The sequence below is a fragment of the Chelmon rostratus genome, chromosome 10 (assembly GCF_017976325.1).
Source record: "Chelmon rostratus isolate fCheRos1 chromosome 10, fCheRos1.pri, whole genome shotgun sequence".
In the NCBI taxonomy this organism is placed as follows: Eukaryota; Metazoa; Chordata; class Actinopteri; order Chaetodontiformes; family Chaetodontidae; genus Chelmon; species Chelmon rostratus.
Window position 1 is genome coordinate 2,453,669 of NC_055667.1, and position 25,021 is coordinate 2,478,689.

Here is a 25,021-nt window from a genome sequence, read left to right on the forward strand (position 1 = left end):
AATTCAACATAAATCACATGTTGTGGGGGGTTTTGGAGAAGCGTGAGTATGCAACACAATGAAGAAGCCATGAAAACTAATCTATGTGCTTGCACAGATAATTTAAGCAGGTGGAACTAATATCATGCCACATGTTCTTTCCTCCTCAGTTTGCATGCATAGCTCCGTTGTTTAATTTTTCTGTATGTATGTTGGCCACTTTTACAGCACCCTTCTGTCTCTGTATCATTCGCCTATACTGCTTAAGCCAATACTTGCCTCTGAAACGGTTGCACAATAAACAAAAAGTATATCGTCATTTTGTTCTAAATCAAACTGATTTAGAGAGTAGAATGATAGAGCTTTTAACACATGGATTGAATTTGAGGTATTTTTCAATAGGGATTAGTACTTCAGTTGATTTGACCACTGACTTAATGTATATGTTTCTCTATTACTAAGAATGTGGGTGTGGTTTCCTACAGATTCATCTCAGAGGTTGTGCAGAGCTTCCACTATATTGAAAATACAAAAAATATTGGAAAGTTGTAAATTGTAAAAGTCGTATATTCAGTTAAAGTACTGTATGTTGTATGTTGAGAAAGTTGTTCCTTTTCTTGACGACATCAATGGAAATTGGCTGGTAGCAGTTTTTTTCTGGGCTGGCTCAAGCCTTTTGGCTTGAAGTTTTTCTAAAAAAGCAGGGAACAGTTAATAAGTGTCCTGCAGATTATTAAAAAGTAAGAATAGTGTTGTAAGGAATGTGATGTTACAAACCCAAATCCAGTGTTTAAGAAGGAGAATAATATTTTCTCACTATTTGCTCCACAAAATGGTTGGTTGGCATGTAATTAAATAAACTTCACTATATGCAGAACAAGTCATCAAGTAATATAACAAAAAAGAATGTAAACAAATTCATGTCATGGCTATGACTTTAAGGATGAAACCGCAGAGCCTTTTATGGTTCACTATTTGATTGTTTCACCTAATCATCAGTTCTCACCTTTAATACACAATATATTATGTCACTCTTGCACAAGGATTTCTACTCAGTGCACACTAAACAAGGTTACATCATGCAAGAATGCTAACTGTAATGATAATACTTTGTTCCCCTCTGCAAGGACACATAAAGTGGAAAGTTGAAGTCATAATAATGGTGGGACTTTCTGAGCCTTTTAAGCTTTTGGCCAGAAGAGAGGGACCAACGGATAGCGGCTACAATTATGCAATGGAAAAAGCAAGGGAAAGCTGGACGGAACGGAAGGAAAAGAAAAGAAAGGAAAGAGGAGAGCATTATTTAAAAGAATGGAAAACAGCACTATGGGAAAACCTGCCACTTTGAAATAAGGTGAGAGCATTTTTTGGAAACAGTGCCCCAGAAGATGAGTATTCCAGAAGGACTGCTCCTGAATTGCTGACATTGGCCAATCGTTTTTTTTCTACCTCAACCACAGAGGGAAAAAACACAAAAGCAGAGCAGAGCGCCAGACCTGTGGTACATAGTGCTACTCTGGGAAAAGGCAATCCGGCGCCTGGAAAGAAACGTTATGTCATCCGTCCCACGTGATTCTGTGTTATGCTCCGCAGCCATGGTGACGGCGAAGACGATGAGGGGAGTAAAAATAAGGTTTAAGTTAAAGAACTACACCAAGTGTTTGGGAGGTTATACCACCAGTCAGCTTCTCCATGGAGCGATGAGAACATTACCATGCACTAAACCATGCAGGTGTTCTTGGTAGACTGTTGGAAGACTGGCCTTTAAGAAATGAATACAAGAAGCAGAACACTGGTAACTTTGCTGTTCTCTGAGTCATTCCAGTTATTTCTTTACCTCCTTAATTATCCTCATCCCCTGTGGGACACAAAGCCACAATAAGCTTATAACAGTATTGTTATTATTATATCAGGAAATTATTCTTAGATTTTTCTCTATTCTAGTCTATTGTTCTGTAGATAGAACTTGTATTTTGGGTTCTACTGTTTGCTTCCAGATGTTGCAGAGCAGGGAAAACACTTCCTGGGTTTTCCGCAAACTTGCCTGCATGTCCTTCTGTGTCCCACTGTCCTTGATGAGCCATCCCATAGCAGCTGCTACACGGGTTCTGTCCATTTTGAAATGCTTTGGACTTATTTATTTTCATTTATTGCATTTATTAATGCAATATTAGTTACTACTGCGCATTTGAATTGGTTGGGGAAGTCAATATTATGGGAAACATTTTTATTCCCTTTCAAAGAGAGAGATGATAAGATCAACTCCAATCTCATGTCTCATGCTAAACGAGAGTCAAGCTGTGGTTTTGCTTAGCTTAGCATAAAGACTGAAAGCAGGGGGAAACGGTTAGCCTGGCTCTACGTAAAGTGAAGAGAACCCCTGGAGTGGATGGATTAACACTTTGTATCTGGTTAACAAATATGGATGATGCTGTTGGTTTTATTTTTGGAACTCTAACATACTGAAATCCATTCAAAGTGAAAAGCTGGAGATTCCCTGTTGTAATTTGGCCACAGCTGCAGGAACTCCCCCAGTCTGACCTTGTTGTTGTAAAAGATGGGTTCAGCCTGCAGCTGTGAAACCCTGAATGTCAGACCTTAATGACCTCAAAACATTCCTACGTTCAACTGCATTGCCATACAATGCATTGCCAATAAACTAATTTTGGCAAAAACATTATGCAGTGCAGTGCTCACTGTGATGAAGACTTGGCCATCACTTCCAGCACAGCCTTTGTGTTCACCATGAGCAGCAGATCATGTGCAAGGAGAGGGAAGTGCAAGAAATAAAAAGTATGCTAGTACAAGGTGAGCACAGATGAGCTCTCGGGGGAAAGAAATTAGAGCATGAGGACAAGCACTGTATGCTGGCAAAATTATGAATCATTGAAAACGAGGCTTGGCATACGCTCCATACTGTCTGGCAGCTTTGGCCATGATAGGATGAGAAGCCTGAAAGAAGCACAAGCTTTGTATCTCGCTGGTATCCATTACCAGTGGATGTGCACATACAGACAGCGATACAGAGTGGCAGTGTAGGACTGTAGGCCCACATCCAGCCTGTAGCTGCCAGACCTCACTGCTGGCTGAAAGGATGGCTTCATGCCAGACTGATAAGCCCAGCGGAGGCTCTGGTCCCCCTCACAAAAGGTCACTTAGAGTATCTGCCAGCTGAATGGGATGGAGCCCAGCCCTGTGGCTCCAGTAGAACTATCACTGACCACTCCATGATACTGCTTTGTGGGTCAGGTTTGCGGTGAACTATGACATTAAAGTAATATAGTGGGCAAATATTAGACTTTATTTAAAAGCAGAACTGATCCATTCAGTGTCTTTCACCTTAGATACGATGATGCGATGCAGCTGATTTAGTGCGTATAAGAAATAACGGTGTAGCTCAACATTTTGGGAAATACGCTTATTAGCTTGCTTTCAGGGAGTGAGATGAGAAGATGGATCAGTCTCATTTATGTGTGTTAAGAACAGAGCTGGAGTAAAGATGTGGTTAACCTAGCTTAGCATAAAGTCTTGAAGCAGCAGACGGTCTACCTGGCTCTGCACAAAGTTGAAAAATGCTCCCACCAACATCTATCAAGCTAACCAATTAACACATTATATTCTGTTTTGTTTGATCTTATAAAATTATATTTAAAAAAATAAAAAAAAATCTACAGTACATTTGAAATGGGAATTGTGTGCTTTCTTGATAAAACAACAGTTTATCCATCTGCCTAGCACTTCTGTGCAGCTTCTCCAGCTACATTACCAGATATGCTATGCTATGCGCTGTCACTACACTGGACTATAGTTGACCAGAAGATTATTAAAACCACAAATCTTCATTATTACAGATGACCTCAGGTGTGTTATGCTAAGCTAGGCTAGCCATGTCCTGACTCCTGTTTACTGTTTTGCAAATAGCATTTGGCTAAAACCAAGACGCCGGATAGTCTATGAACTGGATCCTGATAATATTGAAAACTAGCATTTTCCTGCTCTTACAGGCTGCAGTTTGGCAGACATTTTCTGTGGCTATCTGTATGAATGAAAAGAAGAGCGAATGTTTTTGATGCAGTCACTAGCTCTGGCTGGAACTAGCCTATAGATCATTGAAACTGCACTGCCCATTCATGCACACACAGTTCTCATTCTTTCTACTTCTTACTTGGAATGAACACATCAAAATGAATGTCAATATAATTGAGTAACGTCAGTTTTATGCACATTCTAATAAGTAAGGAGAACAATTACCTGTTGACAACAATATTCACAAAAGGCACTGACTGCAGGACGCTGTTACTGCCCTCTAATACATCCTAGAATCCTAGAAGGCAGTCTACAAGGGGGCCTACTGTTGAGACTGATGTGACCTTGTTGAGTTAATCTCAAAGGCCAAGGGCATTATTGACAGGGCGTGGGAATATCATAAAGAGCAGCATAGTCCCTGAGGAGATCTGTTGTTGCAGCCCACTCCTAACCACATAGTTTACAGTCCAACATGGCCAGTAGAACCAATCATACTCAGTCACCTAACCCCCACCCTAACCCTAACCCTACAGCTGCACAAAATATTCATGGGTAAACCCATCATCATACTCAAAAGACTCAATAGACTGAGAAGAGCGCAGAGCACAAACCACCGCAAACAATCTATGGCTCCATTGACTCTCTACCACCACCCACAGGACACCGATCTTGTTGGCATTGTTCAGTCGGCCCCCTTTCAAAATGCACAAGGACCCTCCAAAACCCAGTAACTGGTAAAACTATTCCATTATCCGCTCTCTGCAGGGATCATATACAGCATACCACTGAGCGGCCCTGCCCTACACTGTAACAGCAGGGACAGCCTCCTACGAGCTTGAACTCACCACAGTGTCCCCTTAAGGACAAACTACATCTCTCATATTTCATCTAAACCTCTCTTGTAATTAGTGTGTAGGTGTGTCTTTATGTTGTGTATTTTCACTTTGATTATCCCTCTCCACTTTCCTTCACTCATGTTTCTTAAGTGGCACCTTCAGATTAATACGATTTTCAGCAAGTCCATCTTTTCAAATGTTGTAAATTGTTTTGTGTTGAATAAGTCTAGTTGGACAGTTTTTACTTTTTAACAATAATTGAAGCATCTCATCATTGTTGCGTGTCCACAGGTTTATTTGATAGCTTATCTATCATGTCAGCTCCTCCTTTTCCTCCATGTTTAGAGACACGTCAGTATAAACCTCTTGATGCTGCTTGAGGAAAGAGTGACAAGCTTGAAACGTGTTGCGATCCACAGCTGCTGATCCAAGCCTTTTCTGTGTCCTTCATGCCATGTGCCTGCATTTCTGCACATATTGAGCATAATACACGTTCTCACTGTTTTGTATTCTTTGGCTTCTTCTTCTTCTTTTTCTTCTTCTTCTTCTTCTTCTTCTTTGAGAGTTGGCCAGTTATTACTGACAGGATTGGGAAGTGTTTTTTCCATTTTTTCCCCCTTGAGGACTCCTATTTGACAGAAGTATAGAGTATTTTCATCAACAAACTGAATCTTGGATCTAGCCCTCAGTCTCTGCTGGTCTGCAATGGAGGACCCTTCCAGGACTTGCCCCCACCGTCACGTTGCAGTTACAGCAGTGTTTGGCTAGGGGACGCCACAGGAACAGCAAACTACTGCTCCTCATCAGTCCCCGAGTTGAACTTGCTCTGGACACATGATGTCCTGAGGTTGAGCCGACAGGTTTTGATCGTAAATCAGTAATACATTAATGATGGATGTATTACTGTCATTTATTTTCAGTCCAAATAATAAGATGTAGAGAGGCAATGTTTCAAAGTTTCAAACCTTAGAAACAACACTAAAAGTCCTCTGAATAATTCAGAATTAAGTGCCTTGTTATACTTTTACTTTTTTTTATGTGCTCCCAAAACTCAACACTTTGGCCTGCTCATTCCTGAATAAAACACAATCAAATATTATTATACTGATGTACATCTAATCCAACGATGAATGGAAATTTTAAGATTTGTAATAATGCATTTCTTTAAGGAAACTATAAACATATACATACTCTGTAAAAACGGCCTTTGTAGATGTGCGGATGGATTACAACTTGAAAAATAAGGGATTAAAAATATCTGCTTATTTAGACCACCCCCCTGCCAACTAATCACTGATATGTGTGGAAAAACAAAAACAAACAAAAAAAAACTTCTCTCGTCATTTCATTAGCAAGATTGTCTCTCAAGGTCGCCAACACATGAAACTTGTTTATTCGCCACTTCTTGCCAAACAACTTTAACACATTCAAGCAGAAGGGAAATAAATAAACCGCAGTCAGTCGTGCAAATTGCGTTTCCTCTTCCAAGGCTAAATTTGTCTTGTCTCGCAAAACACCACCCATCCTCTTCAGGCTTTTTTTCTCTGCAGCCGTGAACCAAAGGATCCTCTGAGACGCGCTCCATTCCTCTGCTACATTCATTGCCCATGGGGAACATGGTAAATATGAGCTTCCTGTGTGGAAATCCCGTTCACCTCAGGTTTCTCCTGGTGATCGACCACATTTCTGACGTCGATATCAACACAACTGCAGTCACATGTAGAAAACTGCGTTTGATTTAAATATCTGGAAAATATGTAGGCCAATCGACGATTAGCAATATGCCTACGAATTGCTTCTAACCCCACGCTGTGAACGTAGCATGAGTAAAACAGGATTGGTTGATTCGTTTTAAATTAAATTACTGTTTTAGGACCACACACTCATTTTTAAAGCAGTGATTTCAGTGATGGAAGAACTACACACCATAAAATCAAGTGAAAGTACAAATGTTAAAATGTACAAAATTACAGATGTATCAAAAATGAAATATTAGTACATTTAAGAAGTATTGGTGCAGTGTAAAAAATAGACTGCTCATTAACAGCCAACCAGAACCAAAATATACTCAAGCATCAAAAGTAAAAGAATGGCCCCTGTATGCCATTATATTATTATATAGGTAACAGTACGGTGTTATTATTATTATTATTGAAAAAATTGAACGTAACATCTCAGTCGAGGAGATTTGAACTATTTTATATACGGTTTGTGCAGTATATGCTTTGTATGTAAAATCTGCAATCTGCCAAGACAACATAGCTGTCAAATAAATGTAGCAGAGTAAAAACGTTTCCATCTGAATTCTAGTGGAGTAGAAAGAGCATAAAACGGAAATACTTAAGTAAACACAGGCCCACATGTATTTAGTTACTTTCCACCTCGGCAGAACCTCCTGTAGGAAAGTTTAAAGCGAACGCCCGATACTTTTTCCCATACGACATGAACGCAGCACCCGTCTTCCCCTCTCCCCTTTCACTTCTCTCTCTCCCTCTCTGCTCTCTGCAGGGCAGCAGGGGGTGATGGCTTGTTCCTGGAAGAGCCCAGCCTGCCTGCAGAGTCACTCACATTCTTGGCTGCCATTCAATGACTGAGCCAGACACACAAACACAGAGGGAGGGGTGCGCGCGTGAGAGAGAGCGAGAGAGAGACCTAGACGGAGCGCGAGGGAGAGAGAGCCGTAGACTGGGGGAGAGAGAGAGAGAGCGCGCGAGCAGGCTGGCTCTCAGACTTCTCATCTCCATACAGGCAGAGTGAACTGCGGGGGCAGACGGAGCGGATTGCTGCAGTCCTCGACAGCGGAAAGAGCCTCAAATAAGGATTTTTGTATCGAGCTGTATCGACTCACAACTCCCGCTTTTGTTTCATTTTCGCCCGCTTCTCGTTGGACTTCGACAAACGGAACTTTTCGCTTCTCTGGAGTTTGGAAAGCCGTTTTTTTCAGGTATGGACAGTCGGCGACCCGCTGCAGGGAGCGACTGGCCGGTGTTCACTCAGTAGTCGCGGGAATAAAACTGTAAACTCGCCGTCTAGGACTTTTACTGGATGTTTGATGAAGCGCCTCGCTATTTTGGTCAGTTCTGGGACGCCGTGGATTTACCAGGTTCAGGAACGGATAGATACTCGTGATTCCCGGTCGACGACAAGAAGGATTTACGCTTCCAAAGTTGCAGGAAAAACATGGAGACTGTAAGTCGGCAGAGCTTCCAGCCTCATCCGGGACTGCAACAAACTCTCAAGCAGTTTCACCTCAGCTCTATGAGCTCTCTGGGCGGACCGGCGGCTTTCTCTGCCCGGTGGCAACATGAGCTCCTCTTCAAGAAGGACGGTAAGGAGCCTGAGCCGGTTCTGCAGCATCTGCCACCGCCGGTGATGCCGGGCCCGCTGTTTATCCCGTCGGACCGCTCCACGGAGAGGTGCGAGACGGTGCTGGAAGGCGAGACCATATCGTGCTTTGTGGTCGGCGGGGAGAAGCGACTGTGCCTGCCGCAGATCCTCAACACGGTCCTGCGGGACTTCACCTTACAGCAGATCAACTCAGTGTGCGACGAGCTGCACATCTACTGCTCCCGCTGCACGGCGGACCAGCTGGAGATCCTCAAAGTCATGGGGATCTTGCCCTTTTCGGCGCCGTCCTGCGGTCTCATCACCAAGACGGACGCCGAGCGGCTCTGCAACGCCCTGATCTACGGAGGTGCCTACCCGCCACGCTGCAAGAAGGAGGCGGGTGGAGGCTCGCTTGAGCTGGAACTCACCGAGAGGAGCTTCAAAGTCTACCACGAGTGCTTCGGCAAGTGCAAGGGCTTGTTTGTGCCGGAGCTGTACTCCAGCCCCAACGCAGCGTGCATCCAGTGCATGGACTGTAGACTCATGTACCCGACCCACAAGTTCGTGGTGCACAGCCACAAGGCGCAGGAGAACAGGACTTGCCACTGGGGCTTCGACTCGGCTAACTGGAGGGCGTACATCCTCCTGGGCCAGGATTACACGGGGAAAGAGGAAAAGGCCCGTCTGGAGCAGTTCCTGGACGAGATCAAGGAGAAATTTGACTTCGCCAACAAATACAAGAGGAAAGCATCTTCCAGGGTGAGTTGGTCCTCATGCTACACTACCTCGCCGGTACCCCCCAGTTCCGATTCACTTACTTCCTCTGTGCGTTGCAGTTCATGCACTTTTTGGTCTGTTTTTATTTTCTCAAGATCCACTTTATGCTTCACAGCTCATTTTGATTGTTCGCCTTACTCACAGTGTAGTATAGCACACCCCTCCCTCTGACAGCACAGGACTTGTTTTGAAGTTGCTTCTAAAATACAGTTTTATCCCAAACTTCAGATGGACTAATGTCCAGCAGGTGGATCCATGTAGTGCGACCCCCTGGATGAGACCATATGGAAATTTTGCACAAAAAGGATTAATTCAAGCCACTTGCCCATTTCCTAAATTCATCTTATTACATTGATGTCAGTTGTGTCAGTCTATGTGGAGGTCACTGACCCCCCTCCTGTATAAGAACCACTCAGTATTTGGTCACCAATGACATATTGTTGCTAATTGGTCCTCACCCAGCAGTGACAACAGAACGCCTCTGGTGGCAATAAAGCCATTATTTGTGAAACACCTCGCAGCCTTGTCTTTATTGGCCTCTACAGTAAATACAGTCTCATTTAAGAACAAATGGCTCAATGGGAAATAGTAAACAGCACTTGGGGGGGTGTGTAGATTAAACACAAATTCATATGGAAGTGAGGAAATCAGTCCGCCTCCCTTAGATTAAATGACATTTTTTCCACTCACACACACACTCATCAGAGACGATGAGGGACTGAAGCCACCTCTTCTTCAGTCTACTATCTGGCTGCTTGTTCTCTGTGTGTTTCCATGACAAAAGGTATTCTGGTCAGCGGTGAGATTATTGTTATTGGCAAAATTGCCCTATTTTTGTGTTTGTGTGCCTTATGTGTCACATTTAATGTAGTGTTAGTCTGCCGTGTGTGTAGCTTCCTGTGGGTGTAATCAATGCTACTACTCCTCAGTGTTGAAAGCTTTTTTTTTTTTTCTCCTCTGGTTGAGTAATCAGAATTAGAGCATCCTTGCAGGTGTTGGCTCTGAATGTTTCCTATGGTTTTTGTGATCAGATACAAGACTTCTGACCAAATGAAGTAGTACTGCTCGTGTCAAATGCAGGTCTCCATGCTTTCCCCCGCTCTGCTTTTTGTGCTAACTGACTGTTAAGATGTATGAAGGGATTATAATCTGTACTTTGGTGTGCAGGCAGGAGTTTTGAGCGAGTGTAGTTGGGTGGTAGACTGATAAAAGGATCCCACCCCCCACCTCCCTGTCAGAAAAAAAGGCTAGTGCAGCTATTTGCATGAACTGTTACACATGAATGGAGTTGATGAAGCAGGGTTTAGAAGTATTGTGGTGGAAACATAATATGATCCCAACAAAGGGGAGCATTCAGCAAACACCCCCCTCCAAACATCCACCTACCCCAGGCCAGCCACCCACCTCTGACATACACGCACTCACATTCACCCCCCACCTACTTTTTACTCCAATCTGATTGAAACCAGAGTGGACTTCTGGGGGCACCAGACTTGTTGAGGAGGCACAGAAAGCAACTCCAAAAGTGTTTACCAGCAGCTTCCCTCCAGTCCTCCAGTGAGACTTCTTTCAGAGGAATCTGCCAAAGAAAGAGAAATCCTCGAAGACCCTTGAAGTCCTGAAGAGCGCCAAAGTCCTGCCATGCATGGTGAATACCCACTCTTAGCACACACTTTCATTCAGACTTGAGTGGGCACACCTCAAGGACCCCATTTTCAGGGGCCTCTTCTATTTTTATAAGTGCCGATAGGGCACCCAAGTGTTAAGCCCAAGGCTCATTTGAGCCTCTACCCTGCTTTTTAATTCGACTCCTCCTTTTTCTCCTCATGTAGCCTGTTTAAAGAAATGCTAATGAGGGAATAGATGCTGGGGGTAGGAGTTCAGGAATATTGCTAAACTTATGGCAACAGAGCTCCCTTTGTCAGCACATTTCAGCACAGCTGAGGCACTTTGAAAAGGTTCTTGGAGGATGTGAGGCAAAGTGCTAGACTGCGCTGCCTTCTACCTTTCAGCTCACAAGAAAACGCCATCATCTGTGTGCCGTCAGCGGAGGAGCGGGGCGGCTCTGTGAATATTAATGAGGGTGTTGCAAAAGTGTTAGCAGCAGTCTCGCATGCAGACAGACACAGGAAGTGATATTGCCGTACTTCCCTCCTTACAGACGCTCTTGTGAGAGCTTCCTTCAAAGACTCACACATGCGTATGTCTGAGTAAAAACAGCTTTTCACTTTTTTTGCAGCATGTTTGCATTTGTGGAAGTTTGAACTTGCAGTAAAAGTTCGCTCTTTGTTCTTATCATATGCGATGTGAGCCACAGCACTGATTGTAAACAGCAATGAGTAAATGCAGTGAACTATTGAATTGTTTAAATTAGTTTCTATGCTGGGTGTGGAACACTTCTCGGAGTTGCTCATGCCAACCCTTGGCTGTGATTCGTTTGGTTTCTGGCTGTGGGTGGCACACATAATCAGTGGCTTTCCGCATCAGGATGTTTAGATAAGGATTGTGGCTGCAGATTTAGTATGTTGCTAACTTTATAATTCACCCTCAAGATGATGTGATTTCTACTCAATCCATGTGTTTAAGGGAGATATGAGAAGGAGAACTGTGGACAGAGGGTGGAGGGGGGTGCTTACCATCAAGCTAGCTCAAGCTCTCCTCATGCTCATTCACGAGAGGCAGACAGACAGCCAGTCTACGCTTACATTCCAGACCTGCCACTCCTTCAGAGAGGTGAACACGTTTTACGCAACTGATACATGACAGCACTCTTACATGGGCTTGAAGGAAACATGTCCTCATGCATACATGTCCTCACAGTCAGCCATGACTCTGCTGCTTACTGTTGAAAACAATAAGTCCTCCTTATCCAGTGATTAATTTTCCTTCTGAAGTGGTTGGAAGTTATTTGTTCAGAGACAAATGTGTTTAAAGAATCCAGTCAGAACAATAAAGCAGGGTTGAAGCCATTCTGTAGTTATGCTCCACATTATGTTTCTGTACTCTACAAACTACACCTAGCACTCTCCTGTAGGCTGTTTCCATGCTTTATCTTGTAACTCATTGTAGAAAAAAGCTAAAACTAAAGATGACTGGTGTTAAAACACTGTTTAACACACAACTGCTAAGCCCTGAAAATGGAAAAAGGAAACAAAGCTCCCGTCGTGGGGTTGGTTCCAAAGCATTGCACTTAAATATTTATTTGCCATTCTCTAATGTACATGAGCTAAAACTTCCCCTTTTACTTCCAAACCACCCCCACCCTTGAAAAGCCCACACTGCTGCTTGGGATATCTGGCGTGCAGCTGAAGGGGCCGCTTGTTTCAATAGGGAGGTTGGGCAGTGGTGGTGGTGGCTCAGAGGAAGTGAACTCCCCAAGAGGATAAAGGCCCATGTCCTGTTTCATATGCAAGGCGCTGTGTTGGCTTAAGTCTGAGTTATACTTCATTAAATGTACGCTGTATGTATGTCGTACCCGTGTACCCTACGCCATAGCCTGATGTGCATTTCCCTAAAAAAATGTAACTTCATTTCACAGCGACACAGACCGCAACAACTGTGATTGGCCCACTTAGTAGCATCTTATTTCCTTCTACGCATTTCCAGCTACTCCTCCTTCTACTTTGGAATTGAGTTGAACGAACATGGACCTAATCGTGGAGGGACAAACTGAGGAAGTCCATAAATATGTACATTTGTACAACTGTTATTGCCAGATGGTGGCAAATTCGTTGAAAGACATTTCTGTCTAAACAGCTGAGTCCCAAGCTGAATGTAATGGCAGACATTGTTGCCACAGGAAACTACATCCAAACCAGACCCGTCAAAGCAGGGATTTCTCCGCACTGCGCGAGGATGTGGGGTCCGATCGCAACTGTTTTTTTTTTCACGCCAAGTCCTGATGGCTGTCACGTGGGAAGGTTTTATCCAGGGTCTTTGAATTGCAGGATGAGATCAGAATCTTCTTGGAGGAAGAGGGTCACGAACCTGCCCACAAGTTTAACAATTATGAATTCCTCATGAAACTTACCTCAGCATACCTCGGTGACACATTTCTGAAACTCAATGAACTATCTCGGATGGTGATTGCTAGTCTGTGAGTAATGTCTGGAGGCATGCTGTGAGTACACTGATGCAAGCTAAATTGTTGCAGATGACAAGCCAACCCGTTAACTCATCAGAAAATATCTGAAGTCTCACCAGCACAGAAAATTCACACTCCCTCTAACTTTGGTTCAGTGATCTTACACACCTTCTCCTCCGATGTCTGCTTTCTTTTCTTTGTTGCAGTAAAAGTTCACAAAGGAAGTACACAAAGAAACTCAACACAGTGGCATAGAGAGCCCGCCGCCATCTAGCATTTTGCCAGTGTAGTAGAAATCCTCCTGTCCTCTGTTCTTTAGAAAGGAGGAAGCCACCAATTCAGCTAGGCCTGTCTAATGATTTCTGCTGCCTGGCTAGACTGCCAGTCGGGGTTTCTAATGGAGGACAGTCAGTCTACACTGAGAGGCATGACTGAGTGTCAGAGAGATCAATTCCACATTGACATTCAAGTGTCTTTATGTTCAGTGTGATTGAAAACTCCATCACTTCTCGAGCTCAATTACAGTGGAGTGACAGACCAGCTCAGTTCACTGGCTAGCTGCCTCTGAAGGACATTACATGTGATCTTGCCAAAAGTATTGCTTAAAAATTTAGATTGCATTCAGAGTAAAACAGGCTTGTTCTTCACAAAGAAAAACACCTTTTTAATCATTTGGAATGTAATTGCTCTTAGGCCGAATGGTATGCAAATTGAAGTCAATTAAAAAGAGTGTGTTTAATTAATAGTTAAGTTTGTGTGCTCAAACTTTTGCTAATTACTTTCACATATGCTGGTGCTTTTCCAAAGCTTTTTCATTTTCCTTCCCTTATGCAGGAAATCAACTGCAAAAACTATGTTTATTTTGCTCTTTTCTCCTTTTCTGGAAAAACACTCAGCGAAGAGCAACTTCGCTCTGAGGCTTCCCGACAAAAACATTGGGGAACAATTGTGCGAGATGAAAAGTGTGAGCAGTTTTCATGTGCTTTTAAACGTCTGTCTCGGCCCGTGTTTCCACCACGCATGAGGAACAGCGAGAGAGAGTGGCAGAGCGTCACAGGTTATATCGCTTGTTGTGTTGTCTGGAAGTTTTTTCAGGAGGCTGCCATTGAAGTAGCGCTGGAAAACGAATTTAGTGCAGGGAATCTTTTCACACAGCATGTCTCCCTGCCGGAGGCTGTTAATTTCAAAGCCTTCAAAATTCTGTGAACAACAGAGGGTTATTCCAGTTGCTGCTTGATTGTGCACACAGCATCTAGCTAACTTTGACTGTTTTCCTAGAAAAACGTTGTGTTTCTCAAAGTGAGGAATTCAAAATAATATTGCAACAGAATCTCAGTTATCACAACAGGATTAGTTGCAAAATGTATAAAACACATCTCACCCTTCCCAGAATTTGATCCCAATTCCCAATTTTTATGGTGAAAGAAATCTGTTGTATTTCAGAGAATAAGTGAAGCTTGTAATTTCTAATGTAGGTGGTATTGCAGACTCATAGTGATTCAAATCACCAACTCTTCATACACTTCTCAGTCATCTTATATGCTCAGTGATGTCAAAAAGATCATTACAACATCATAGCTGTCTTTGACAAATAGCAGAGCTCTCCTTCAGGGGGAGTGAAGGAAAAATAGAAGTTCAAGCCCTCATTGGCAGCCATTGTCTGCCTTTTGCCCCCTTGGCTGCACTCCCATCCCCTGTCTCCCTTGGCTTCTCCAGCCATCACTAACATCTCTATGTGACAAATGCTGGCCGAGTACTTTATGAAGAAGTGTCAACCTCTGGTCAGTCTTTGTGCAGTAGAGACAAGGGCCAGGGAAAGTAAAACATGGCTCTCTGGGACTACTGGGCTACCTCCCACCGAAAGTCTTTGTTACGATTGTCATGGGCAACCATGCATGCAACCTGTCTGGGAAAGTTGTGCACGCAAAGCTCAGAGCAAATGTGTTTGAGGAGCCAAGAACATGCGTGGAAATAAAGTATTTCCTCCCACTCTGTGAAATCCCTGTCAGAATATTCATAGCCTTCCGATAAAGCGTGAAACTAACAGGCACGCTCAGCTTACGGTAGCTATTCTTAAGTCTTTGAAGGACCTTGAGCGTGTCTCATTGGGATTATTGTAAGAGCGGCACGGAAGGAAGAACCTGGTGACCTCCTGCAGGTGTTGCATGAAAAAGAAGCTCTCCCATAGTCAGATGGTGCAACTTGAGGTCTTGCCTGACCATTGGCTTGTGAACGACACTGTCAGTTTTTTTATGGGCATTCAATATTGATCGTAGGTTACCGAAGGCGGTGATGTCCACCGTGTTTATTTAATGAGAGGGTCTTTGAAATATTCATCGACACACATGGCACTGTAAGCCCAACTATTGTCTTAACTACACATCCCCACGCACCATCCTCTTATCTTTCACCGCCTTTAACCTGCCCTGCAGTTTCTTTGCTGCGGACGCATCAGTGATGCTCAGAAGTAAGGCCGGCAACACTGAATTTGCATTTGTGTGTTTGCCAAAGGGCAGAAAGCTTCAAGCTACACACAGACTTTCACAGTCAGAACAAGCTGTGAAGTTCATTCAACTGACCAGTGAGTGATTTTGGTGATTTGCAGGTGAAAAGATGTCCATGTTGAAAAATTTGAAATGTTTTGACAATTTCATTAAGTGTGGTTTCACAGCAACAAGGGTATTTCACTACACCATCTACACATTATAATAATGTCATTGATATGCTAGTGAATAACTGAAGAAGACACAGGATGTTTTCCTGAATGGCACAACTGCTCTCAGGTCTGGATGGGGAAGCTCCTCCACCATTTGTGTGTGGACTGCATGCATGATAAACATCAAGTCATATCTAAAAGCAAGTTATGCAATCTGTTTGTTTTGACATGGAGGTTTGTAATGCACAGAGGTCTAAAAGTGAGATCTTAGATTTTTCTCCACTTCTATATGAAGCATTGAGAAAGGTACGGTGTCTGACTGTGTCATCACATCATCCATGTACGACATGTTTAGCTGAGGAAAGTACCAGTCATCCTATTTTCTTGCTCTATTTTTCTTAATCTGCTATTGGCACTTTTAGCCCCCCAAAAGGCTATTGATTTTGAAAATCATTCAAAACATGTAGCATTTTAAGAGATTCCCTGGCTGTGGGGGTCTGTTAATGGGAAAAGAGGTTCCTTGTAAAATATTTGGCAATGAACAGCAGGATAAACTGCACTGGTTGATGTTGAGGATGTGGATTTAAAGCTGGAAAATACTGCCGGGCAGCTTTCATTGCGAGATGGGAATGGTGGGATGGGGGTTTACTTTCTGCTGCGTCAGCCCAGGACTGCCCTTTGTATGACAGTACTAATGGCCTCTGGAGTTGCCCCACCCCCCATCTATTTTCCCCATATGTTTGGGAGAGCAGCCAGCACCGCATGACCTTTCCCTCCCCAAATTAAGAGGTGACCCACCTCACCCCTCGCTTTTCTTGAAGTGCAGCGGCCAATCGCGTGCTGCTGAGCAACTCCCATGGGGCAGATGGCTGTCTGATGAAGGCAGACACACACACACACACACACACACACACACACACACACACACAGCTATTCAACAAATTAACATCCACCAGCACCATGATGTGATGAAATGAATATTTGCGTGATGAAAGGTGCACTTAGATGTGTTTCAGGTTTGGTTGAAAGATTTCAGGCTAACCTCACAGAATGTGAGACACATGTAAGACACAGGGAAACATTTGAATAGAAAAGGCATCCTCTGCCTCGTTTGGTGTGTGATTGTGCATGAGGCTGGTCGAGTGTATGATTTGCAGTCGTGCATGTGTGTGTGCTCGCTCGCGTGCATTTTTGTGCCTGGATCAGCTGTGGGAGCTGCAGGAGATTAGCATGAGCTCACTGCCTACTCATTTCCATCCCCATCTGCCTGTCTCCCACAGTGATACTCCCCCCACCCCCAACCACACACACACACTCTACAAACTACACACATACATGAGCACAGACATCCACGCAGCACCCAGATCCCACCCCCACAATGCCTCCTTAGTCTCATAATGAATACAGAAGCAGACAGAATTGCATGCATGTGTACACACATGTGTACACATGCACGTACACAGACTCCTCAGCTGCACTGGCAGTGTGTAACACAGCATCCACCAGGCATGGCCTAGAATATCCTCCCACAGGTAGAGACAGAGAAGGCAGATACAGGGAGATTTTCAAGCTATTAATAAGCTGCGCTAATCTTATTTCTGATTGAACTGGCACGATTCCTCCGAGAAGGAAGCTGCCAAGTCAACTCAGCAGCTTTGCAAAATTTTTGTGAAGTGGATGGGATGGTGATAGTAGTGAGAGATACGGATTTTCATTTTATATATATTTTGTATACAAATTGAAGGCAGTGCTCAAAAATCTGCAGAAAGACACCCTTAACAAAGTTTTTTCCCACATGTATGCTGTATTTATCTATAAAAATTTTGGGAACCTATGACAGAATAAACGCCCGGATCCATGATCATTCTATTCTGGTCACATTAATAGAGATTTTTGTACAGCTGAAACTATTCATTCTAATTCCCGTTGTATTTACTACAGTTCACCGCAGTTACAGTCATGTAGTGCATAATCTACGCGGCTAAAAAGAAAGAGGATTAACCTTAGCCAACATCGGCCTACAGAATTTTTACCATCTGGCTTGTCGTCATGGTACAAGGCAAAAATCAAGGAAATCCGGTGCCAGTGCTGAACAGGTTTACACTGCTTTGACTTTATTGGTGTTGTTTCCCCTCCAGTGCTCGGTTATCTACTGTTCTTTAGTGGCTACACCAGTTGCAGTCCAACATATTTAAATATCTCTCATCATAATGTTCGGCGGTACATGCTGTGTTCCCGCTGCTTCTCTGATGTCCACCCTGTGCTCTGCAGATATTTTCAAATCGAACTGTGTGAAGGTCTTGTTCGGGAAAATGAACCAAGAAGATTTCGTTGGGTGTTATTTTGGTTCTGTGAAGTGTGACTTTGGACGAGAGCGATATAGCGGCTTTTTCTGGTTAAACAAAAAGGATCTTACTCTATTAAAAAGTCACATCTCTGTAGGGATCCTTTTCATAATGTTGTTAGTCACGTAGAATAAAAATCCTAGCCTGTCAGTGGCCAAAGCAAATGATGCACAAATGCCTGAAGGGATTACACCAGTTTAGTTGTCCTATTAAAAAATGTTGTCCGTTTTTGTCTCTAAGACACGAAAACACGACAAAATAGGTTCAATGAACAGAGAAAATGTTTGACCGGAACTTCTCCCATTTTTTTGCGACATTGAAATATTCCTGGACTTTCTAACAGGCTCTTCCCATCACAATATTTAGCTCAGTCCCAGTGGTGGGGGGTTATGGGATGTAGGGATTGGCTATATGGCCCATAAATAATGTCAGGATGTTTCACAGTGTTTCTATGGTATTGATATTCTCGACGATATGACACAATGTGGAGTTCAACTTGCCAAAGATTGGACAATGCTGTGCTGATCCAGTGCAGTTTGTCTGCTTGGTTTAGAACATAGAATAGCTGTTCTCAGGGTTTTTGGCTCTCCTCATACTCAGCCGGGTGATCCTGCTCGATGTTGAAATAAGTTTGTTGTATTATCCCCTTCTGTTGTTCCAGTCTTCTTACACTTCTCACATCTTACTGTGGTTTGTTGTGCATCTGATCTTTTGTAACCACTTCCACACTGCTGTAGCTGCTCCCCTTTTTGGAAGCAACTCCTGCACCATGGAGCTGGTAACAACGTTACTTTCACTTCCAGCCATGCTTGTTGTTGCTGTGCTCAATGGTCAGATGCCATGTCAACAAGTTTGAATACAGCCATTATCACGATATGTATTTTTAAAATCATTACAGTATGTCAATCACAGCTGACCCTTCTTGAGCACAAACCATGGTTCGCAGAACCTTTACCTTTTCTTCTGAGAACAAATGTTGTGTTTGAGGAGGCATTAAATACTCCTCTGCCTCATCTGAAATAATGATGTCAGCTCTCAAAATAAGCATTTGGTGGCAGATCCAAAGGCAGACATTGAGAAGAGTCTGAAAGGGTGTCTTTTCTGTTTTTGTGAAGGCAGACTGGGTCCTGAGAAACCTCTTTGTTGTGCCTTTTTTTTTTTTTGCATTGGGGGGGTCACACTGGCTTGGCCTCAACCATGTGGAAGGGCAGCTCCCAGGAGCTCTCTGGGGTATTGTTGTGAGAGTATGGGTTGGTGGTGTTGGGGTGGGTTGCTGTCCGCTGGCTAGCCATTGTCACCTCTTTTGTGGTGGGTATCAGCTGTGGATCTATGATTGTGGGACAGATAGAGGTGATGAAGCACCCCCACCCCCTCCACTGTGGGATGATCAGTGCTCCCTGAGTCATGGGCCACTGCTCATTGTTTTCCTCCCCCTCCTCCATCCTCCGTCCTCCCTCTTGTGTCTGTTTGCTCATCTTTTCTGGAAGCGTCATGGCTGCTGCTGTCCAGCACAAACAAAGAGGTGGGGTAGCCATCTAGCACACTGTCTGCTATTAATTAACGTGCATTAACATGCAATACCTCCTTGTGATTTTAATGACCAGTACTGCAATTGTAATTTGAATTGGAACATTAATATTGTGTGTTTTAAGGTTTAACCGGGCGAGTCAAACAGTTCACTACCCATCACCATTTAGAGAAAATTTGACTTTTCAAACTCATATCATGTATAAAAAGGACGTACCATACTCATATATATCCGTCTTATTTGACATATCCTATTCTAAACATAAATCAGTTTTGATCCAAAACAAATAGAAATGAACTCCATCTTTAATGCCTTAAACTTCTACTTCACTGCACACCTGAGGGAATATTTTTATACCAGAAGGATGTAGCAGTCTGCCAGTAGGATTATGAACATTTCAACACTGAATGAGAGGAATACACCAGAGCCTGCAATCAGTGCACTTTCTGTCCTGGTTTATTTAGGGAAATAAAAGAATAAATGAGCCATTCACTCTTCATATCTTTACTCGGAAGGTGTATCTTCCTTGCCGTATAGTCTGCAAACAAGTCTGATCTTGTCGAGCCTGCTGTGACTCATAGTTAAGTCTAGCCGCTCGTATTTATGTTAAGGCAGCATGGGTTAATCTTAAACTGTCTTAATCAGCAGGTGGACCCTGTTGATTCAACAAAGCAACTTTGTTCTGAACTTTGACTGACCAGTATGACCTCTCTCTCTTTATCACAACACTCATTTGTAAGAAGCACTGTGAGGTGCACCGCAATCGAAAGGTACAAGTGAAAGAGGGATTGGAGTCAGTCTAACACATAGGACCTTTGGAGGGTGAGATCACTGGGCTTGAAGTGAAACCAGTCAGTGAAGGGCAGGTTTAGGCTGGTTCCACTTGGTGAGTGCAGGCTGGAGAGCAGGGTTAAACACAGCTCAGGGCTAAGAGTTTAGACTGGCAGAGCAGAACTAGACTGCTTTCGTTTGGGCTGCCTGGGCAGAAACAGAAACAAAGTCAGTGAACTGCGGCCACACCTCAGCTGCAGCTTGTCAGGAAGTCGAGGTGGAAGGTGTGTGTGTGTGTGCGTGTGCGTGCGCGTGTGTGCGAGTGTGTGTGCGTGTGTTTGAGCAAACCAGGGCCTCTTGGTTGAGACAGTGAAGGGGTAGGGCTCGGTGGGCTCAGTTTACTCCTCAGGAATGAAGTGTTGGAAACAAAGGCTTATAATGTGGTTAACATCCTTCCTCCAGACTGGCTGGGCCATTCCTCCCCTCCAAGTCACCAATCTCCTGAATTAATCCATCCCAGCCGCACTCTGGCAAATGAAAATGGCTATGCAGATGCTAAATAAAACAATATGCTGAAAGGAGATCCCTCCTTCTGGCACAGATGCGAGCTTCTAAGGTTCAGGAAGCCTCCACCAGGCTCAGACTCGCTCCTCTGCTTTAAACAACCCCCTCTTCATCTCAACTCAACAATCTTCCCATCCCACCCTCTTCCCTGATCATGCACACTATTCATTTCTTATTGTAAAGTACCACATACATGTGCAAACACAGAAAAGACACATTTCTGCACATATAAACGGCTTTTCAGGCACCCTCTTTCTATAACACAGTCTTAGGCACACACATACACACATACACTCATTCCACTCCCACAGATCAGACAATGGACCTCTTGAAGCCTTTGACTTATAATTAATGTAATTGTAGATCTCCAAGACAGGGTAATGTGTGGAGTGTGCAACCTCCTCCAACCCATATTGAACACAAAGACGTTATTTTCAGCGTCTTCCTTCAAAGAACCTACTGCCAAGGCTAACCTGAGCAGCAGGACATTTGTTTATATCACTGCCATTTATATATGTCTGCTGTCATTGTGTGTGTGTGTGTGTGTGTGTGAGAGAGAGAGAGTATGTGTGTGCATGCATGTGGTTGTGCATATGTGTGTGCGAGTGTGTGTGGATGGGGGGCGGGCGGTCAGACAAGCTGACTTATCCCATGTGACCTCTAGCCTTCTCGCTGGACTCATCTGTCTGCCCTATTTAATTGTCTTCTCTCACACACACACATGCATGCACACACGTGCACACACACAGAGGTCAGGGATACAGCTGAGCCTTGCCTCGCCATCTCCACTCCCCTTCCCCTCCCTCCCTCCCTCCTTCCTGCTCTACAAGCATGGCTGCTGGTTGTCTGCATGGCTGTGCAGAGGATTAAGCCAGACGTGTGTGTGCGTCTGTGTGTGTGTGAGCACTCGTGCTTTGTATAGTAGTCACCCTTTTCCCCCTGGCAATATCACAGCAATGATGCATGTCTCCCACATAGGACTACTTTCTAGGACTGAGACTGCCTCCAGCCTCTTTCCTACAAGATTAAGACCATCAAATTTTACTGTGTTTATTTTGTCATGATTAATACCCAGATGTTTCTTTTTACTGAGAGTATTGCACCTGGTCTCAATGTTACATTGCTTGATGTGGCATCTCTCTCTTTTGTTGCTTTTCTTTCTTTGAGAAAAAAAGTGTGAGACCATAATGCCAGCTCAAATGCACACACAGCCCTCGATGCACTGATTTAACAAGTTTTCCCTGAACAAACGCAAAAACACTATAATGTTAGGGGAACGTGAATTTACTTTCAAGCCCACGTGTGAAACAGTCGAGCAATTACAATAAAAGAATTGTACCACTGTCTCCCTAATGCATATTCAGAAAACACAGGTTATTCTGTGGACTGCCAGTCGCAGATGTAGAGTGCGTATGGTTCTTTCAGAAACTGAAAGTTTGTTCACCAGTTCATCTCATTCCAGTCTCTATACTGTGCAAATCTGTGACAAGGTCATCAAGATCATATTCCAGGTGAGGTCTAAAATATCTGTGTCATCCTCCTCTCTGGTACCGTGGCCAAATTTAAACATATATATTTCTCTTAAGAAGTATTTATCCATATAGTGTCTATGGATATGTTGTGGGACATGACACCAGGTTTGAGATGGAGCTGAGTGTTGAGAGTTTGCTTGATTTTACAGTGAATGAGTGTGTACAGTGTGTCATTGTTCTGGGAAGAAACCGAGACGGCAGGCAGTGTTTAGTCTCGGTCCAAGGACAGAGACTGAGGTGTTATGTCTCTTTGTCTTTTGCTCTTTAGCTCTCTCTCTCTCTCTTTCTCCCTCCCTCTCAACCTTCCATGGTTTCTTGAACTGGTTACTTCCCCTGTGTCAAACCCCCCCCTCCACCCCCCCCCCCCCCCCCCCCCCCCCCCCCCCCCCCGCCATCCAGCTCAGGAAGTGCTATGAAACATCAGATTCCACTTCCTGCAGCAATCAATACATCTCAGGTCCAGCAGACGCACACCCACAGGCACACATGTTCTTTGTCTCTCTCACACACACACCTGGTGTGATTTCACACTGTATGCATGTAAGAAGGGCTTTTATTCAGAACGACTTATAACAGAAGGATCTGATTCTGTTTCTAAGCTTTGAAGTGAAGGAGAAAGATCCTGCGACGGCCTTGGTGCCCGTTGAAAAAGATACTTTGTATAAGCAGTCACCTGAAAGACTTATCTCAATCTATGGGTAGGGGGTCGCAACTTGTCTATATAGGCGTTCAAGGGTATCTCATTGGGGTCTGGGGGTCTTTGAGATGATTCCAGGAGATCCTAATGGGCCTTATGTTTACTGTATGATTACATTTATTCATTTGGCTGTTTCTTTTGTCTGAAGTAAAGTACAAATGAGTTACTATTGTTACAATGAGTTACTAGTTACTCCAGCCACAGTAGATTAAGGAGAAGTCTTAGAGAAAATTTGCCTGAACACCCACCTCCTCCCCAACAGCAGTAATAAAATGATAGATCCCCGATGTGGATGGGAGCAGAAGAGAAGGGATGACCTCACAGCCACCTAATCGCTTGGGAAGGGACAAGCTGGCGGCTAATGTGTCCATTAGCCTTCCGTTTTCCAGAGAGAGAGAGAGAGAGAGGAAACAACAGTGTCTCTCTCAGCCAGCGGTTCCAGTTTGATGTTAATTTTAGGGGGGTTTGTTGGACTTAGATTACAATTAATGATCTGATGATTTCACTCTAATTTTTCACCTTTTTTTTGCTGTTGTGAAAAACCTTTTGAACTCAAAAACCTTATGCTAAAAACCAGAATACTCCATATATCGGTTCAACTCAAACACTGGAGAACAACCTCTGTGGTTGTGTAAATGTGTTCTGCTAGGGGATCCTGTTGTGCCTGGCCTACAGTTCATCACTGGGGGTCAGAGAGGTTGCTGATACCAGAGTTTGCTCCAATGGAAGCGCCCTCCCCCTTCATCATGTGACCTACATGGGGTGACTGTCAGTGTACAACCGCCAGAAGCCTAGTGATGGGCCTTTTTGTACAAAATGAAAACACAGCACATGTAAACACTGAACTAGTGAACCCATGCAGTGTCACATGTTCACCTGTTGCACTGCAATCCCTCCTACTTCCCTTTTTCTCGGTACAGCCAGGGCAAGCATTGTGTCGGCTGTCAGCCACAACAACCCTGCAGACTGTCAGTGTGAACTTGTGCTGCAGAGCCGTGGCAGGCGGCAACTTAGACTTCTGGTTTCGACACCACGCTGGCTTCCTGTGGTGCCTCCGCCCTGCTGTCGGAAGCGTCTTCACCACTCCTGATGCAACAGGCCTGAATGTCTACATGGTCCAGAATGTCTGTCCTAACCCTACTAACCTACTAACAGCATCGAAGTCTTCATACTGATGGTGTGACGGTGTGTTAAAATTAATACCCAAACTCCCAGATTTACTTTGGTGAGTACATAGCTATCATAGCTGACCCAAAAGAAAGATATTGACTATCAAAATACTGAAAATAGAAACAAAATTTCTGTCTACAGCATCAGCCTTCTGTGTCAAACCAGACTCCAGACCCTCCTCCCTCACTTCCAGTCCTCCCCCCTCACCAATGGAAAGCATGTGATTTGGCTCCAGAGTGAAGTATCTTACTCTCTTTTCCTCTGTGTGTCTCTTTATCAATTGCTCAGCCTCTTCCAGAGTTCAATAGTGGAACAAAATGTCCGGCTCTGGAGCGGAAAGCGCCAGTATGTGCTGGCCAGTCGGCTCAATTTTGATGCTGCCCAGCACCCTGTGCTGAACCAAAGGGCCTCTTTGTGCACTGGCCTCACAAAGATGTATCCCGAGCAGCAAAAAAAAAAAAAAAACATGTCCAAAAACAAAACCAACAGCGGTGTCCCGGCCAGGGGGGCCTGCCTGCGGCTCCACATACAGGATCTAAGAAGAGAAGGTGCCAGAATCGGAGGTTGCAAATAAAACCTGGTGAATAAACTGGAGAGAAACAGAAGAAAGAAGTTTTCCATTTGAGCTGAAAAGGCCCAACGTGGTCAGCTTCCCCTCATTCCTCTTCATGTACCAAGCCATGATGGCTGTGCAAATGGGCTTTGCACTCATTGAATGCTATATTTTCA

General features: G+C 44.0%; 1 protein-coding gene across 1 annotated transcript in view; it reads left to right on the forward strand.

Annotated features, from left to right (window-relative positions):
- The first annotated feature begins 7,598 nt into the window (after positions 1-7,598).
- The window catches only part of skia (v-ski avian sarcoma viral oncogene homolog a), a 74,527-nt gene continuing 57,104 nt past the window's right edge, over positions 7,599-25,021 (forward strand). The window contains exon 1 of the mRNA XM_041946322.1: positions 7,599-8,927. Coding sequence (XP_041802256.1) covers positions 8,022-8,927 — 906 coding nt within the window. The 5' untranslated portion in view covers positions 7,599-8,021. The remainder of the gene's footprint in view (positions 8,928-25,021) is intronic.